Here is a 19,226-nt window from a genome sequence, read left to right on the forward strand (position 1 = left end):
ACAGATAATCCGTGGGCATGAGCTTTTCACACTGTGAGACACGGCAGTCTTGGGGGTATAAAACTTTACAATATGTACAGGCCTGAATGTAATGGAAGTTAGTCTACTAACATTATGTTTAGAACTGAGTCGTAGTTTGTAATGTTTTTAAATTTAATAATGTTAAATGCTTTTTTGAAGCGATAGTAGAGGAAAGCAGTCGGGAATTTATTTTGTAGTAATTTATTGTAGAGTATTTTAACGTTGTCTGAAAATAGACTGATACTATTGCATATTGTTGCAATTCTTATACATTGGGAAAGAATTATGTTTGCATGAACTTTTTTTAAAAATGTTAGAATGCCAATGGGCAAGACTGACTACATTGAAGCTAAAAGCATCTCTCTTGTTGTATATGTTGATAGCAGTATGAGGGCTGTCGATATTTGTCTAGGTAGTTGGCTGAAAGGTCATTATTATTTGTTTTATCCAGAGTCAGTTCTGAGGAGTAAAAACCAGCAAAGTCCTGTTTAAAAGTTGGGTGGTTGAAAATTATCAAGTCATCAATATATCTATAAAGCTGTATGTCTGAGGGTAGAGCTGTCTCAGACCAGTTGTTGTTGTTGTTTGTTATTTGGTTTTTAGGAGCATTAGCAACTAAGGCCATATTGCTCCGCTCAGACCAGTATAGGTATAGGTTAGCTAAGACACAGCTAACAGGGCTACCCATGGGGGTACCTATGGTTTGTAAGTAGATAGATTTACCGTCAAAAATGTAATTGTTGGAAACACAAAGATTAACGAGGTTGTTCCAAAAGACAGACTTAGAACCAATAATATCTATGTAGTTGTTGTAAATTATATTTAGCACAGATTTTAAGTTAGCTTGGTTTATGCTGGTGAATACTGAAGTCAAAGGTTTGCACGTGAGAGATGTTATTTGTTTTTAGAGCATTTATGACCGGAAGATTGTTATTAATAATTCTGCTCTCGGGAAGGATATCCACGATAGGTTTAAGTAATCGATCCAGTATTTTTCCAAGTTTATGGGCATAACTGTATTATAGGAAGTGATGAACCTGAAGCCTATGGGGTTTTTATGGAACTTAGGAATGAAATAAATATAAGGAAATTTGTAATTGTTAAAGCTGATATTGAGTTTCTTGCTAAAAGCAATAAACTTTTTTGTAATGATGCTGCTATTGTTGGTAATGAACTTGTAGGTGGTGCCGGAATTTAATTCTGCATTTAATGTCTGTCTATATATATATCCCTCCCTCCCTCCCTCCCAATGCTCTTCTTGAAATCAATAACTAACCTAGTTGCACTTCACTGTAATTTCCCAGCAGATCAATATCATTCTTGAAATGGGGGTTCCAAAACTGTATACAATATTCAAGATGCAGTCTTACCAACCCTTTATACAATGGAATGAATACCTCTTTGTCCCTACTAGCAAACTTCCTGCATATAACATAGATAAAACACACCATGTGCTGTCCTAGCAATCTATCTATATGAGAGAACATAATGCTAGATTTCACAATTATACCTAATCATTTTCATTATCAGCTATCATAAGATTTTTGCTGCCAAAGTAATAAGAAATTCTGCTTAATCAATTTTCTTTCTATTTGGCTGTTGAAAGAACTCTACTGATATTCGTATATATATATATATATATATATATGCTTTAAAAGAATAAGTTTAGTATCAACATAATTCTCAAATTTCAAATAAAAAATGAAATACTAGTTTATAACTGTACTTATTTACCATTTTGTCGGAAGGGAAAATTTGATCTTTTGCAATAATGGATACATACTGTTTTTGGACGAAGATAGCTGGAATCCAATGATCTGTGCCCACGAACTGACTTAAGATATTGATTCCTGTGGTTGTTACTGAATAGTATCTATGGTTTTCAGCATCAGGAGAGAGTAAGGTCATCTACAAAGAGCACAGTGTTTACTATTTTTGAAATTCCACAATTGTGTTGATTGCATTTATGAAAAGGATGGTACTTAGCTCAGAGGGTATATTCCCCACTTCTTAAGAGACTTTGGGTATGTTGCTTTTTCATTGAACTTCAAAAGTGTGTTGATGTAACATGCTCTGTATAAAAATAGGAGATTTCCTGGTCAGAGTCTATGCAATGGTCAGAGAAATTCATATTTCCAGGTGGTATGAGGTTTACCAAACATACTATTTACTTGTCTACCCAGCATCCCTGTATGAAGCAGTAACATGGGCTTCTGCAGCCCACAACCATCAAGCATTTGTTTGTATGTTTCAAAATACTGGCTGCGCAAGTGGGCAGTTTATAAACATGATTTGCCTCCTATCAAAGTACAACAGATCTGGCACAATGCTTAAAAACTACAAGACTTAGGAGCTCAATCTCTTAGAGAAGATGCACTGCTACTCTCAAAGTGTTCATAGGACATAATTCAGCTCCTAATACATTGGAAAGCATTCACTGAAAAATCCCACTCTGTACTCTTTGGATGACTCTTCTAGCCACTAAGATTGCACAATCACTTAATACTGAGCTTTATAAATTTACCACCAATAAAAAAGAATTGATTGAAAATCTTGGAATATAGCCATCTTCACATGCTCTAATAATCAGCCCACTCACAGTATGTGTGTGCGTATGCTCAATTATCCAGAAAGTATGCACATATTATAGTATCTACTCTCACTAAAGTGGCTGAGTTCCACCAAGTTCCTGCTTGGCCACTCAGCTGGTACCATTCTGTAATCATTGTAGTTATGTAGGACTACCTTTATTGTTCATTAGGCAGCCTTGCTGTTGCCACCTAGTGCTGTCTAGATGGTGTTACAACATAAACTGTAGATCTGTTCTATAAATTTAGTCAAGTTCTAACTTGTATACACTGTAAATTGCATTGAAATAACATTCTCTGTTAAGAGTCTGTTGCAGAACATGTATAAAAAAACAAAATCCATGAGTTTGATATATGATATTTTCAATATTTCTATAAATTATACTAATCTTGATGGAATCATTGGGAATAATGTATTACCCCATATTTAAGTTTTTCCACTGTCAAAATTACTGAATTTGCAATAACTGAGAATAAACATTATACTAAATAGCCCTTGATATTCATGTCAATTTGTCATTGTCTTAACCAACACACTGATTTTTTGTTAACATAAAATATACAAATTCTAATAACCCCTTACAAGGAGATCTTAGATATCTTGATGTCAGTTTCTTCCCCATCGTTAATTTAAGTATCATGTTGATCCCCTAGCCATTGAAGGACTTTTGTCTATTTATATGTACTTCACTGTATGTATATCTTAGGCAATAAAGACTTATTTATCAGAACATATATGCCAATTATCAAAAAATACCATTATGAGCTTAGATCAAGGGAAGGCATTTCTTATGTAGTTTTGTTTTCCAATGCAATTAACACATCTAATGTTCTCTGATTTCAATGAACATCCATGAAATAGAATTTAAGATGAGACAATTTTCAAACAAAAAAAAAAAAAAAAAACACAACACAGCCTTTCAAGGGAAAATTGCAATCATGATAACAAAATTTGTTTGTTTTTCGAATGACAGATTCCATGTTCACATGCAATTATACTCCATATAAGAGACAAAGAACAACTGCTTAAATACATTTCTGCAAGCTAATGACATCAAAACTAAGCTAAATGTTACTCTGTGGTGCCAAAAATCTTTAGCCTATTAGAATTGCATACAAAATGATAAAATGTCTGAATAGTCCAACCTAAATATTTATTTATTCATTGTGCAGTTAAATTTTCCAATATAAATGGACTCTTAGTTATCTTTTAGTAAAATTCCTTTCATTCCCTACGATAGCAATTTTTTTTTTATAAAAAGACATTTTGCAGATATCCATATACTTCTGTAATTTCCAAATTTTATTCTTATTCATATGATTTAGGTATTCTCTATTCTAGCGTCTACTATACAAAATATTCCCCTAAAATACATTTTACAATATCTATGTGTATATTTGTAGGTAACATGTCTTCTATCAAATAATTAATTTATTCTTTTAACTAATCCCCTATTCGATTCACTTTTCAGAATACTTTTCTGAAATTAAGATATTTTTTGTAACAGTTTCTTTTTGGCAAAGTAATGTTCAATTGTATTTTCAATGGCTTTAGCTGAGAGAACTCTACTGTCTCTCAGATTATTTTTTAAGGAAAATTTAAAGAGTTACAATACAGTAATACCCCGAAGTTACGCGATAGGTGGGTCCGACGAAAATCGCTTAAGTCGAATTCGCGTAAGTCGGGGTACAACTTTGCATATAAATACATATAAATTTTGCTTAATTGGGACCAAGGACTAACAAAAACACTAGTTTAGAAGAAAAATATTAATAAAATTGCAGTTCTTTATACATATTAATACAAAATATGTATTAAAAAAAAACAAATGACTTGCGTAAAAAAGTTATTTCGATGTCGATGGCTTCATAAAATCTAACAAATTCGTCTGACGACACAGCGCGTTCTTTTTTTCACGCAGAATTTCTTCGTAGCAAGCTAATAATTTTTTTTATTCCTTGCTTTGTAGCTAAACGCGTTCTTCGTTGGAGTCTATGTTTTCTAAAATTTTTAAGCCCTTTACAATTGAGCCCTTTTCAATTTTCAACCTGTCAAGTTTGCAATTGTCATGTGCTTTTCGCCGTTGCTTCATTTAGGCCTGTAGCACGTGCAATATCACATGGTCTTTCATTTCGCTCAAAGCGTTTCACAATTTCATATTTTTTCTCTATCGACAGAGGTGGACTGGCCATAAGCCTTACCGGGGAAACCCCGGTGGGCCAGTGTGATTTTGGCCATAAACCATATATGAGGCCACTATAAATTTCCCCGGGTAAGAATTTTTGACCCAGTCCGCCTCTGTTTATCGATAATTGCTTTTCTTTTTCTCTCTGAATCTGCAGTGTCTTCACCAGGACGCTTCCTTTTCACACCTTTTAATTAAGTATTTTACTCATTTTTAGGGAATAAAGCACAATTACAAAACGAGGAGGCACGCTTGATACGCATAAACAAAGCTGCGCGCATGTAGCAACTGAATAAACAACACCATAAAGGCAGAGATACACTATTAACACCTCACATTTCTAGGGGTTACTACCATAAAACAATAAAAATCCAGTTGCGTTTCTGCTAGTGAAATCTGTTATAAACTGGTAGTAAACTCGATCTAATTGCATTTGCGATTATACCGATAGCTGGAATTGTGTTGGTTTTTACGTTATTATGGTGAAATGTGTTTCCCCTTCACTGATATAAAAAAACATAAAAGCAACAAAGTTGAATTTTGTTCATTTTTCGCTCTCATTCTCCGCCGTCGCACCGTATATCGATAACATATGAAAAATGACCTTGAAGATAGTGGGCGGCAGCGTTGCCAAACGAAAAAAATCAAGAACCGCGTAACTCCGAGTTCGCGTAAGTCGGGGTAGCATAAGTCGGGGTATTACTGTACTCTTTCGAGGGTTAATTTTCCCACACCTGTCTTATAATGGGAGATTTTAACTTCCCAGATAATGACTTGAATTTGTGGATTGGTGATTAACACACTAACAAGACTTTTTGGATTTACTGAATCATTGTTTTCTACAGCAGCATATTAGAGAGGCAACAAGAGGGAGTAATACTCTTAATCTGATTATGAGCAGCGATCATTCATGCATTCGGAATTTGCACATAAAGGAACTGCTAGGTGGCAGTGATCACAGTGTACTGATGTAGGATTTACTTAAAGATCTAACTACAATCAGGAGTAAAGGGAAGGGTTTTTGCTTTCGTAAAGGTGACTACAGTGGTCTCAGAGAGTTTTTATATTCTATACAGTAGGACCAACTGATGATGTTACCGAGAGCAAATTCTAAATGGGAAGCATTCAAGGAATTAATCCTTGGAAGCTACTAGGCATTTCTTAACAACTAAGAAATACTGTTCAAGGTTTAGACCTAAATGGATGTCAGTTGAACTAATGAGAATTGTGGCAGAGAAGAGAAATGCATGGGATGCATATAAATTATCAGGTGACACAGAAGCCGATGTAATCAAGTCACAAAGGAGATTAGGCAAGCAAAGGCAGATTATGAGAAATCTTTCGCAAAGGATGCAAAGAAAAACAGCAAAGACTTCTTTACTTACATAAACTCTAGAAGGAAGGGGATGAATAAGATTGGTCCATTTGATATCAATGGTTTGACTGTTGATGATCTTGCTAAGATAGCTGACAAAATGAATAAGTATTTTGCATCAACATTCACACAAAAGGAATTCTGCAGGGAAGTGGAGGACAGGTTGGTTTTTGGGTTTTATTGGCGCATTAGCAACTAAGGCTATAATGCGCCAAAACCAGGTGATGTACAAAAAATTTAAACTTTCACTGACCTAATTACTTAGGTCACCACGTCAACATATAAAATAACAAAGGTATAAAATGTAGAAAAGATAAATCAATAAAGAAATAACAATAACATGTAAATTTTAAATACAAGTAAAAACCTTTATTGATTTAAAATAGCTAAAAATAGCAGACACATTGTCATTGTCGGATAAAATCTGACTGAGTGTATACGGCTCAGTCAGATGGTTAAAAGCGGTAAAACGGATATTGCTAAAATCTGGACAATCAACTAAAATGTGTCTGATGGATAAAATTGTGCCACAGGACTCACACATAGGAGGGTCATCAGCCCTCAGCAAAAACAAATGAGTCAAATGACTATGTCCTATGCGGGTCCAGGCAAGAACAACTTCCTCCTTACGATTCCTGCGCAAACTAGACTGCCACGGTTCAATTACAGGCTTTATTCGATATAATTTATTCGTAGTCTGTCTATTCCACGAATCCTGCCATTGGGAGTGTATATTTTGGTGTATTATTTGCCTGTAGTCTGTATAGGGGACTGACAGGCAGCAGTTATTATTGGGACTTGCTGATTTGGCTGCAGTGTCAGCCAAATCATTTCCCCTAATCCCAACGTGGCTAGGAATCCAGCAGAAGCGGATATCATATTCACGTTCACAGAGGAAGTGAATCTTTTGCTGAATGCTAGACAGAACTGGATGAGAATTATATCTCACAGTTATTAAAGCCTGTAACACGCTGAGAGAATCGGAATATAAAATGAACCGTTGGTATTGGCATTTACTAATGTGATCCAAGGCTAACTCTACAGCGTGCAGCTCTGCAGTAAATATGCTGCATTCAGTTGGAATCTGCTCCGATGTAGTGCTGTCTGTAAAGACAGCAGCAGATCCCACATATGATTCCGACTTCGAACTGTCTGTGTAAACTGGCACGAAGTCAGAATGTTCAGTTCGGTGTGTTGAATAAAGCTGCAGGTAGACAGATGATGGAGTGTCCGACTTTCCCCAATTTCTAAGGGACAAGTCACATGTTGGAACATGAGCATGCCAGGGTGGAAGGGGCTGCTTTGGTGTTTGGGCAACCTTGTCTACCTTGATATTAAGTTCTTTGAGTAGCTCTTGGAGAAGAATACCAAAAGGACGATTGGCAGTCTTAACGGGTGTTGTACAAATTTTCCCATCGTGGCTCAAAAACGAATGGCCACGTAGGATGGTCTGGCAGGGATTTCAGTTTTAAAGCGTACTTTAGAGACAACTGCTTACGTCGAAGCGATAACAGCGGTTCGTTTGCTTCAACGTATAAGCTCTGGACAGGAGATGTTTGATATGCTCCAATAGCGGTACGGAGAGTCAGATGATGGACAGGATCCAGCCAACAAAGTACATTGTCTCTGGCCAAATTGTATACCAGGGACCCTTAATCTAGTCTGGATCGTACAAGTGCACGGTAGATGCGTAGTAGGGTGCATCGATCCGCACCCACCCCAAGATGTAGAGGAAAGAGAGCGCAGAATATTCAGCCCTCTTGTGCACTTTGTGCGGAGTTGACAGATGTAATCCAGAAAGGTCAGCTTTTTATCAAATACGAGTCCCAAGAATTTTGTGTCCGCCGCTACTGGAATAGCATTTTGTCTGAGCCTTAATTCAGGTTCAGGATGAAGATTACGCTTACGACAAAAATGTACGCAAACGGTCTTCTCCGGCGAGAACCTGAAGCCATTAGCAAGTGCCCAGGAATTAAGGCGATCAATGGCTTTTTGCAGTTGTCTTTCAATAACCCTCATGTTGCATGACTGACAAAATATGCTAAAGTCATCAACATAGAGGGCACTGTTTACGGTTGGAGGAAGTTGTTCTGTGATGGAATTTACTTTGATGGCGAAAAGCATGACACTTAAAACTGATCCTTGTGGTACTCCCTCCTCTTGGCTAAAGGAACGAGAGAGTGAGGATCCCACACGAACTTGGAAAGATCGATTGGCCAGAAAGTTTTTAATAAAAATGGGGAGTTGCCCTCTAAGACCAAAGCTATGCAGATCTTTTAAGATGCCAAATCTCCAAGTTGTGTCATACGCTTTCTCCATGTCAAAGAACACTGACACCAAGTGTTCGCGTTTTAGGAAAGCATCCCGGATGGATGTTTCCAGTCTAATAAGATGGTCCAAAGTGGAACGGTTTCTTCAGAAGCCGTACTGCATGTTGGAGAGAAAGTCATTTGATTCTAAATACCATATTAAACGAAAATCAACCATTCTCTACAGGATTTTGCACACACAGCTAGTCAGAGCAATAGGACGATAATTAGTAGTGACTTTTGGATCCTTTCCTGGCTTAGCAAAGGCAAGAACGTTTGCCTTGCGCCAGGAATCTGGAAACTGGCCTTCAGTAAAGATTCTGTTATATAGAATGAGCAGATAATCCATAGATTTTGGTGAAAGATGCTTAATCATTTCATAATGGATGCCGTCTGGTCCAACAGCACTTGCTTTGGAAAGAATAAGAGCTCTTTTCAGTTCCTGTATAGTGATGGCCTGTTGTACGGATAGACGCTCTTAAACTTAAAATTAAGTGCCTGTTTTTCGATTTTATGTTTCAGGACCAGGAACTCTGGGGAATACGAAGATGTTGCAGAAATGTTAGAGAATGTTTCCCCAAGAGAATTGGCTATTGCAGTTGGATCTGAAATAGTGCATCCATTATAATCTAGGATTGGAGAAGGGTGGGATGTATATTTTCCCTTCATTTTCCGGATTTTATCCCAGACCAACTTAGTACTAGTGGACTGAGTAACTGATGAAGTAAAAAATGGATCCACGATTCCTTTTGACTCTGACGGCGGATGTAGTGTGCTTTGGCTCGTGCTCGTTTAAAGGCTATAAGGTTGGTCGTGGTAGGATATCGGCGAAATATCCCCCACGCTTTGTTTTGAGCCTTTTTTTGCTGTTGTGCATTGTGAATTCCACCAAGGTTTGAGAAATGGTGGAAACCGGGCAGATGTTTTTTGGAACAGCATTCGCAGCTGCTTAGACGATAATTTCTGTGATGTACGTTACTGCATCATTGATAGGCTCCTGACTGACGGTACTGAGGTCAAAATTTGCCTGATGTTGGAAGGATTATCTAGACAAGACACGGTCTCCCACTGTGTAAAGATGTGATCACTTCCGTATGGGTTCTCCTCCACTTCCCAAGTGAGTGAAGGGAGTAGAGAGGGGGAGCAGATAGAGAGATCAATGGCAGAAAAAGTATGGGTAGGCATGTGGAAGAAGGTGTTTGTTCCAGTATTTAAAAGGGAAAGGTCATTGTCATTTAGCATACGCTCTATGACTCGTCCCCTCCCGTTGATGTTAGCATTACCCCACAGGGTATTATGTCCATTAAAATCCCCTAGAAGTAAGAAAGGGGGAGGCAACTGCGTTACAAGATCATTAAGGTCTTCCTAGGAGATGTCAGTCCCAGGTGGCAAATAAATAGAGCAGACCGTTAATAAAAATCCCAATTCCGCAATAAAAATCCGCAATTCTGTCCACGAAAAAGTGTTATATTATGCATGGTGCGGTTACATTTGCCTTTAGATAAGTCTCCTGCAAGCAAAAGCAAACTGGCTCATGCTTTCGCAGGAGGGCCTTGATGTCATCTGTATTTCGCTGGAATCCACGCAATTCCATTGTAGGAATTTAGCCATTATTTTGGCTTGGTGGGTCTGTCAGGCGGCTTCCGAGGTGCTGAGGGCTTACTTTTGTCAGTCTCGGATTTATCTTTTTTGGGGAAGAATGGACGCTGTCCCATGTCCATTTCTTCCTCCGCAAAGAGTTCCAAGACTGATTCATCCGGTACCTCCTTATTCTCTACATCCATTGTGTCTGATGTTACGGGTGGCTCTTCTGAACTTTTTAGCTTTTCTTTACCATTTAGTTTTGGTAGTGGTGGAGCACTAGGAGGTACTGATATAGGAGTGGCAGCTGACTGTGTTTTTTTGGTGGGCTTTTGTGAACTCAATAAATAGCGTGCAATCGGAGTGAATGACTCTCTTGGTGGTATAGTCATCTCAGTTTGTGTCCCGCTATTTATTGGTTGGATACGTTTTCTGGCCTCTGGGTAGGAGATATTCAGCTCTGTTTTCAGTTTTTATATTTCTTTTTCATCCTTCCACCGCTGGCATGCTCTAGAGTAGGTGGGGTGCTCTCCTTGGCAGTTGACACAGATTGGTTTTGGAGCTGAACATTCCTTGCTCTCGTGGTCTTTAACACCACATTGAGCACAGGCAGGGTTATCACGACAAGATGTTTGTGAGTGGCCGTATTTTTGGCATCTAAAACACCGCACTGGGTTTGGGATATAAATCCTCACTGGGCAGTTTAGATAGCCTGCCTTGATGGAACTTGGAGGCCGTGGGGTGTTGAACGTGAGGATAAGAACTCGCGTAGGGACGAGATTCCCATCCTTGCGTATCGATATTCTCTTAACAGCTGTCACTCCTTGGTCTTTTAATTCAGAGCAGATCTCTTCTTCAGAAACATGAAGAAGGTCCCACTCTGATATAATACCACATGAAGAATTCAGAGTTTTGTGGGGGGTTACGATGATAGGTATTCCCCCTATGGATGTAGACTGATTTTTTCCGCTTGTTTTGTAGTAGAAACTTCGACCAATAGGTTGCCAGAATGCAGTCTTTTTACAGATTTAGGTGATCCTGCCAACCCCTCTAATCCTTTCTGGATAAAGAAGGGTGACATCTTTCCAATTGACTGCTCTCCGGTGGAATGGAGAATGAAGAAAAGCGGTGTCACTGATGGTGGTGGTGGTGATTTGATTTTGATTTGGTAGTTGTTGGCGCATCGGCGTCTGTGGCCATATTGCACCTCCCAAGGTTTTTGTAGTACTTTGATCCAAGCCTGAGGCGGGAATCGAACCCGCGACCTTTGGGTTGCCGGGCAGGTACTTTACCCACTCGGCTAGCCCGGTCGGCGGTGGTGGTGGTGGTGGTGGTGGTATATCCTCAGTCCTGGCTCTTTTTGCAGAGGTGTTTTCTGCGTCATGATCTCGGTTAGGTAGGGGCCTTGTTGGGGCCCCAGAAGAAGAAGGATTTATAATACTCATAGGAGTAAGATAAAAATTTACGGGGGGACGCCAACTCGAGAACTAGCAGGTACTGCGTACACGAATGGGACGCCAAGTTAGCTTAGAGGCACCATACCCACGTTACCAATAAGCCTTGATCTCGTCCCAGGACCAAAGGGAGGGAGACTTATTGGAACGCAGTAAGAACCCCCGCCAATTGATCCCAGTCGGACCGGTCCGGGACCACCCGTCTTATCGAAGCAGGGGCCAAAGTGGTGTATTAAGGCTGGGCCCCTCAACCACCAGGATCCCCCTTTCCGAATTCCATGGGTCGCGGCGCACGGCTGCACACGCCGGATTCCAAAGATGTAACCCTGGAACCAAGGTATGGGCGTTAGATCCTAGTGATGCTAATCTGGAAGCCCAGCAGCATCACTGGGAGGTCCCCTCACCACGTACAGGTGCCCACTGAGAGCAAGTGGAAGAGAAATTGTTGAAGTTAAACATAAGAAAGGCATCTGGAGTGGATGGGATCTATCCAGTTATGTTACAGGAGGTGGCAAAGGAAGTAAGCAACCCTCAGCCATAAATACAAGTGCATCCTTGGACTCAGGGGAGGTCCACATGGACTGGAGATGTGCAAATGTATACCCAATTCACAAAGAGGAATCAAAGGGTGACACGAGTAATTACAGACCTGTTAGTTTAACTTCGTTCCGGATAAAATAATGGTGCCATTGGTTAAAGAAGCACTGCAGAATTATCTAGACAAGACTACAGCAATACTTCAGACACAGAATGGGTTTGTTACAGGAAGTCCTGTCTGATTAATTTGATTGGATACTATGATGCGGTCACAAAGGAACTGGACATCGTTTTTCTGCAATGCTTTTGATACTGTTGCACATGGAAGACTACTGTACACATTGGAACAGTATGCATTAAGGGCAAGTTGTTACAATGGATAAATGGATAGTTGAGTGGGAGAAGACAGAGACTGGTAATCAAAGGATGACGCTCTTCATGGACTAATGTTATTAGTGGAGTCCTCAGTGTTTGGTGTTGGATCTATTGTTGTTTTGTTTATTTATGAATGATACTGATAAAGGTATATCAGGCTTAATGTCAAAGTTTGCAGATGATACAAAGGTTGGCAGGGTTGTTAATGATAGTAAAGACAGTATGCTACTGCAACAGGATCTAGAAAAATTAGGTACATGGGCTGAGAAGTGGCAACTGAAGTTTAATACTGACAAGTGCAAAGTACTGCAAATGGGTTGCAGTAACCCAAGAGAAATGAACCAATTGTGTGTTACTACACTGAGGGTAGAGGAGAATGAAAAAGACTTGGGGAAAATTGTGCAGTCAGATATGATGTTTTCTGAGCAGTGCAGACAGGCTGCCAGAGCAGGTCACTGGGTCTTGTAAATGATATACAAGAATTTTGCTAGCAAGGATAAGGAGGTGATTATCCCTTTGTATATATAGGGCCACACCTTGAGTACTGCCTACAGGTCTGGAGGCCTCATTTTAGGAAGGATGCAGAGTTGCTAGAATGAGTATAGAGAAGGGCAACAAAATTGGTGTGGGGGAAAAAGGGGTGCTCTTACAAAGAAAGGCTTACTTAAGTTCTGCAAATTGCAGCATCCTGGAGACGAGACACCTGCAAGGTGATCTGATTGAAGTGTATAAGGCCTTGAATAGTTTGAGCAGGATCAATGCTGATGGGATTCTTCCTCTTGCTCAGATTATAAATCTAAGGGGTCTTAAACTCAAATTGAGGAGAGATAGTTGTAGAATAGATGTGCTTAAAATTTTCCTTTAGCCTGTGGGTAGTTGAATGCTAGAACAAATTTCCATTTGTCGTTACGGAAGTTGATAGCTTAAATAAATTCAATGAGGAACTGCACAAACTTTTGGAGAGAGAGTGGAAGGGAGAAATGGGAAGTGTTTTTTTTTTTTTTTTTTTTGCTGATGCTACATAAGCTTGCTTTCTTGCATCATATTCCTCTACTAATGCTAATGCTCTTAGACATCGGAATAGTGGAATGTCTAAATATTATCAAAACAGGTAAGAGTAAAACTTTTGTTGCAAAAAATGCTTATATCAATAAAATGTCTTGTAATAAAAATAATTTCACCGTCATGGGGAATGAAAGGAATTTTACTGAATGAAAAATAGAAGAGGCCATTTATATTTGAAAATGTAAAAAGTATGCAATAAATGGAGATAATGGCAGGTATATTTAAGATATTTGAGAAGCACTATTCAGACACTGTTATAATCATTTTGCATGCACAGTCCCCCATTAGCTAACTAGTGTCAGCACAGAGTGACAAATGGTTTACTTCGTATGATGTCAATAACTTAATGAAATGTATATAAACAATTATATGCTATATTGCAGTTATATAATGTTTTTTTGTCCCTTGTATGGAGTAATAGCACTGGCACGAAGTCAGAATGTTCAGTTCGGTGTGCTGAATAAAGCTGCAGGTAGACAGATGATGGAGTGTCCGACTTTCCCCAATTTCTAAGGGACAAGTCACATGTTGGAACATGAGCATGCCAGGGTGGAAGGGGCTGCTTTGGTGTTTGGGCAACCTTATCTTCCTTGATATTAAGTTCTTTGAGTAGCTCTTGGAGACGAATACCAAAAGGACGATTGGCAGTCTTACGGATGTTGTACAAATCGTATTTATATACAAATTAATGAAATGTATATAAACAATTATATGCTATATTGCAGTTATATAATGTTTTTTTGTCCCTTGTATGGAGTAATAGCACTGGCACGAAGTCAGAATGTTCAGTTCGGTGTGCTGAATAAAGCTGCAGGTAGACAGATGATGGAGTGTCCGACTTTCCCCAATTTCTAAGGGACAAGTCACATGTTGGAACATGAGCATGCCAGGGTGGAAGGGGCTGCTTTGGTGTTTGGGCAACCTTATCTTCCTTGATATTAAGTTCTTTGAGTAGCTCTTGGAGACGAATACCAAAAGGACGATTGGCAGTCTTACGGATGTTGTACAAATCGTATTTATATACAAATTAATGAAATGTATATAAACAATTATATGCTATATTGCAGTTATATAATGTTTTTTTGTCCCTTGTATGGAGTATTAGCACATGTGATCAAGAAATTGGTAAAGGTTCTGTAATGTAATGCTAAAAATACACCAGTTTTATTATCATGATGTAATTGTAAGGATAATTCACTTGCTCTTGATAGATATAACCAACCTATTAAGACAAGCGATCATTTAAAAGCATGATTAACGATATCATGGCTTTTTTTGCCATTTTTTTTATATCTTGCATTCTTGGTTAGGAAGGCAAACAATAAACTGGTGCAATTATTCAGTAAATGTATTTTCCATATAGAGTATTACAAATATTTAGTAACGACTGCAAGGATGCATCACTTAGTTGCTCAATCAACATAAAACTGTCAGGTTATGCAGAAGTATCTCCTGTTAGCAAAACAATTCTATTAAATTTCCTGATTGTGAAAATCAATTTGTACTGCTCTTTGCCTTCTTGAAGAGAAATTAAATTCATGTCTTTGGGTCTTTCTTGTACCTTTGAAAGCATGGAATATATAATGTAACTGCTGAGGTTTCTACAATCTCTTGGCTTTTATATAACACATCTCTGCCATCATCTTTCCTTTACCACTAGTCATCTCACACCATACAGACTCAACATTCACTTAGACTTCAAGGCATCCTTTGATAAGAATTCTTCTTCCCTTTGCTCCTTCTGATGTAGTACTAAAAACTTGATAAAGCCTTTCTCTGCCACCTGAATAAAAAAAAAAAAAAATTTTGAATATTAAATAAAGCAGGAGCATGCTGTATCATAAGTTACATGTCTGGTGACGCCTCTGAACAGCAATGCGGAAGTTTGCCTTTAGCCAGCGAGTGGTTGATTGCTGGAACAAACTTCCATCTCTCGTTGTAGAAGTTGATAGCTTAAATAGATTCAAGGAAAAACTAGACAAACAGTTGGAGCAAGTGGATGGATGAAATGAGAAGGTTTTTATTTATTTATTTATTTTTTTTTTTTTTGGCTGATGCTATATAAGCTTGCTTTCTTGCATCACTTGCCTTTACTAATGCTAATGCTAAAATCCACTATAAAATGAAATTCTTTGTTAGCATTAGATTGACCTGACCAGAAGCTCAAATTCACTAACTCTGTTTCTGCACTGAATACACACATACATAACAAATTAATTATAAAAATGATATTCGTGAATCTGAAGTACTTTTATGTCATATTTCAATTATTACAAAAGATTCTGACTTACTTGCTCTAGTTGGAGGTGCTGCAATAGTAACAGTCTGGGAAGACTGCTGTAAAAGAGGAGCTGACTGGGACAGTCCTTTTGCTGACACAACTGTAAGAGTAGGATGGGTACTCACACTACTTGTAGTTACTAATGGAGAATGAGACAAAGTTTGTAAAGATGGGGGTTGTGTGTGAGGAACCCGTTGCGATGAAGCAACAGATGAGGCCTGGGACACTGAAACTGGACTCGGAGAAGCTGTCAGCGTTACAACAGAAGTATGTGATGGAGCACGAGAATTACCAGAAACAGGAGAATGTGACAACAGTTCAGAACCTGTAGGAGAGATGGTTGATAACCCCTGTAGTGAAGAATGATTCTGAGCAGCAGTAGCAGTACTGGTTGTAGCAGCAGGAGAAGCAGTGGTGGTGGTAGTAGTGGTAGTTGTGGTGGTAGTGGTAACTACAGCCTTGATAAAGCCTTTCTCTGCCACCTGAATAAAAAAAAAAAAAAAAATTTAGATATTAAATAAGGTAGGACCACGCTGTATCAGAAGTTATATGTCTGGAGACGTATAAGAGGTGGAATTTAAAGCTAAATTAAAAAAACAATCTTACAAAGAATATATATTGAACATACAAATAAAATTATGTCAAGGAGTTGAATATATTCTTGCTGTGTGTAGATGGATGGGTACTCATACTACTTGTAGTTACTGATGGCGAATGAGACAAAGTTTGTAAAGATGTGGGGGTTGTGTCTTATTCAAAAATTTCATTACTTCATAAAACATATCCCCACTCCTCTATTTTTACTTTACTAATGAACAGATCATGAATAGTCAAATTAATAGAACTTAACTGTAAAAAGATTTAAACATCCCAAAAAAAAAAAAAATTCCTTGTTCAGTTCACAAATATACATAGTCTCAGTTCCAATCTCAATGTTTTCCATTTCCACTTGCTATCTGCCAAGCCACTCTTACTTTTTCTGACAGAATCCCATTTACCAGTTGCCTCAACTCTGATATTTGCAGGGAATATCAGATATCAGAGTGCATGTTTCATAATTCAGAATCTCCTCCTTTCTATCTTCTCTGGCTTAAAATTTCTCTACCTCATTCTGTCAAATCCACCTGGTGCCTCTATCGATCTCCTAATTTTACTAATCACTTGGAATTCTTTCATTTCCTTTCTTTGAAACTACTTTTTCCATTCCAGCTTTCCTAACAGTGAGGTAATTTTCTTTGGTAATTTTAATGTTCACAACACCAGCTAGCTTCTGTTTTCTAGTCACACAGATCCAGTTGGTCGAGATGCTAAGGCTTTTGCAATTACTAATGACCTCACAGTCACCTACCAAAATACCAATCTGTGCAAGGTCAGAGTGTTCAGTTACTTCACACAGATTATCTGATATTCTGGGAGGCAAATCAACAACCTGTGCAAGGTCATTAGTAACCTACCAGAATACCAGACAATCCTAACCATACACCCAACACCCTTGATGTTTTTCTCAATGAAAAATTCTTCTAGACACATCAGATCACAACTTGGTGATGGTATCTCTTGATCTCTTCCCCTCCCCCTCCAACAGAGCCTTTCTCTTGGTTGTTATAAGCTGTGTGTTGTTTGACATTACAAGAATGCAAAATGACGAGATTTCTATTATTCTTTTCCTTGGTTGGGTTACTGTTTTAAATCTTCTGATGTTAATGATTGCTAAAATTGTGCCAGTGAAACTATTCTTGTAGGGATGAAATCCTTTATTCCCTACTCCACAATAAAATCCATCCTTTATCTAAACCTTGGTTCTCCAATAAGCGTGGTAATAAAAAAAAAAAAAAAAAAAAAAAGGTAAGCTGCAGCCATTATCAACCCACTGCAGAATGGAAGACTCTTCAACAATTCATATTGAGGGAAACGGGCCATAATCTGCCACGCTGGTCCAGTGCAGGTTGGCAGATCAACCATATTTAGCAGTCAGGGGCTTGAACCCTGGTCTACTCAAGGAACATGTGCTACTGCACTCCTAACCACTCGGCTATGGAGGGTAAGGCTGTTCAAAATAAGAATGTTGCATATCACAAATGGCTTGTATCCAAATCGGCAAGTACGTTATCTGCACTGCTCTAAAATTCTATATCAAAGCTACACTCAAAAGCTCTCTCCACAATAGTAAAGCAGTCATTAATCAGTCCAAACTAAATTTTGAACAAGATAAGAGTAGAAAACTTGCTTCTTATCCAAACAGTAGGTGAAGATTCTGGTCTCTGTTCAAAGCTATTTGCCACAACTGTTGCTTTACTTTTCTTCTGAACAGCTTTTGACTCTGTACTCATCTCAGATCTGCCCCACCTGAAATACTGTTCCATCTGGTAGCAGTGAACCTCTCTAAAGTTCGTAGTCCAGCAATCGTAATCTCCTTCTGGCCTGCATACCATAAAAAAGCTGAAGCAAAACTATATATATTTTTTTATTTTTGTAACTAAAAAAAAATAAATAAAAAAATAACTGTAATAATAAATAAATAAAAATTTAAATTAGTAACTAGTCATAATTGCTATCATGAAAATGAAACAAAAGTTTAAAGTTTCTAATAAATTTGTTACTACAAAATTTTTAATGTGATTTTTTAATGAAAAATTTTTAACTTAATGATGCTTACTTCCTCAATGTGGCTGACAGACCAATTCTAAATTTGGCTACAAGACATAAAATAAATTTGTCTTCAAATAAAAAATACTTCTTTATAATACGAACTATTTATGGGTTACTGTATGCCAGTATATTTTCTTATATGTGTCACCCTTGGCAGGCATACAATTGGTTCACCATTGCTATCCTAGACTCTATCCATGAGAATGCAGTCAGGTTAATTAATGACTCATCTCTCTTAGACTCTCCCCACTTTCTATCACATATATTCACCTTCTGCTGCAAAACATTTTTTTTTTTTTTAACTATCCTTTTTGAATTGACATCTGCAATTCAACCTTTCTCTTAAAAAGATGCATCTCAACTACTTAACATTTATTCCCTGTCTAACTCCAAACGCACTAAAAATTAACTTTACTACTTCCTTATTTATGCTTGCTACATCCGTTCTTTGAAAAAGTTCCTTTCACAGGTATTTCATTAAAAATTACAATCTACAAAAATTCAAATCCAACATCCAATCCATACAGAGTAAAAAACAATAACACATTCTAATACTTCTGTATTTGCAGCTACAATAAAAAAAAAAAAAATAATAATAATAATAATAATAATAAAATAAAAACATACTGCTTGAGTGGCATGGTGCACAGATAATGTAAATACAGTTGTGCCCCGTATCCACTGATTCAGTTACCCGCAGTTAATAACGGGAAAAACAAAAAAAAACTTAACACATACTACTCGCATGTCCAATACGATGCTTCCCTTTATTTTTTACAATGTCACATATGGTTTGGTCACCAAC

The 19,226-nt window shown here is 38.0% G+C and overlaps 1 protein-coding gene across 1 annotated transcript in view; it reads right to left on the reverse strand.

Moving 5' to 3' along the window:
* The window catches only part of LOC150091099 (uncharacterized), a 502,417-nt gene that overhangs the window by 313,280 nt on the left and 169,911 nt on the right, over positions 1-19,226 (reverse strand). The window contains exon 8 of the mRNA XM_090383197.1: positions 15,783-16,254. Coding sequence (XP_090239323.1) covers positions 15,783-16,254 — 472 coding nt within the window. The remainder of the gene's footprint in view (positions 1-15,782; positions 16,255-19,226) is intronic.

The sequence above is a fragment of the Mastigoproctus giganteus genome, chromosome 1 (assembly GCF_048544385.1).
Source record: "Mastigoproctus giganteus isolate SK-2022 chromosome 1, ASM4854438v1, whole genome shotgun sequence".
Classification (NCBI taxonomy): domain Eukaryota; kingdom Metazoa; phylum Arthropoda; class Arachnida; order Uropygi; family Thelyphonidae; genus Mastigoproctus; species Mastigoproctus giganteus.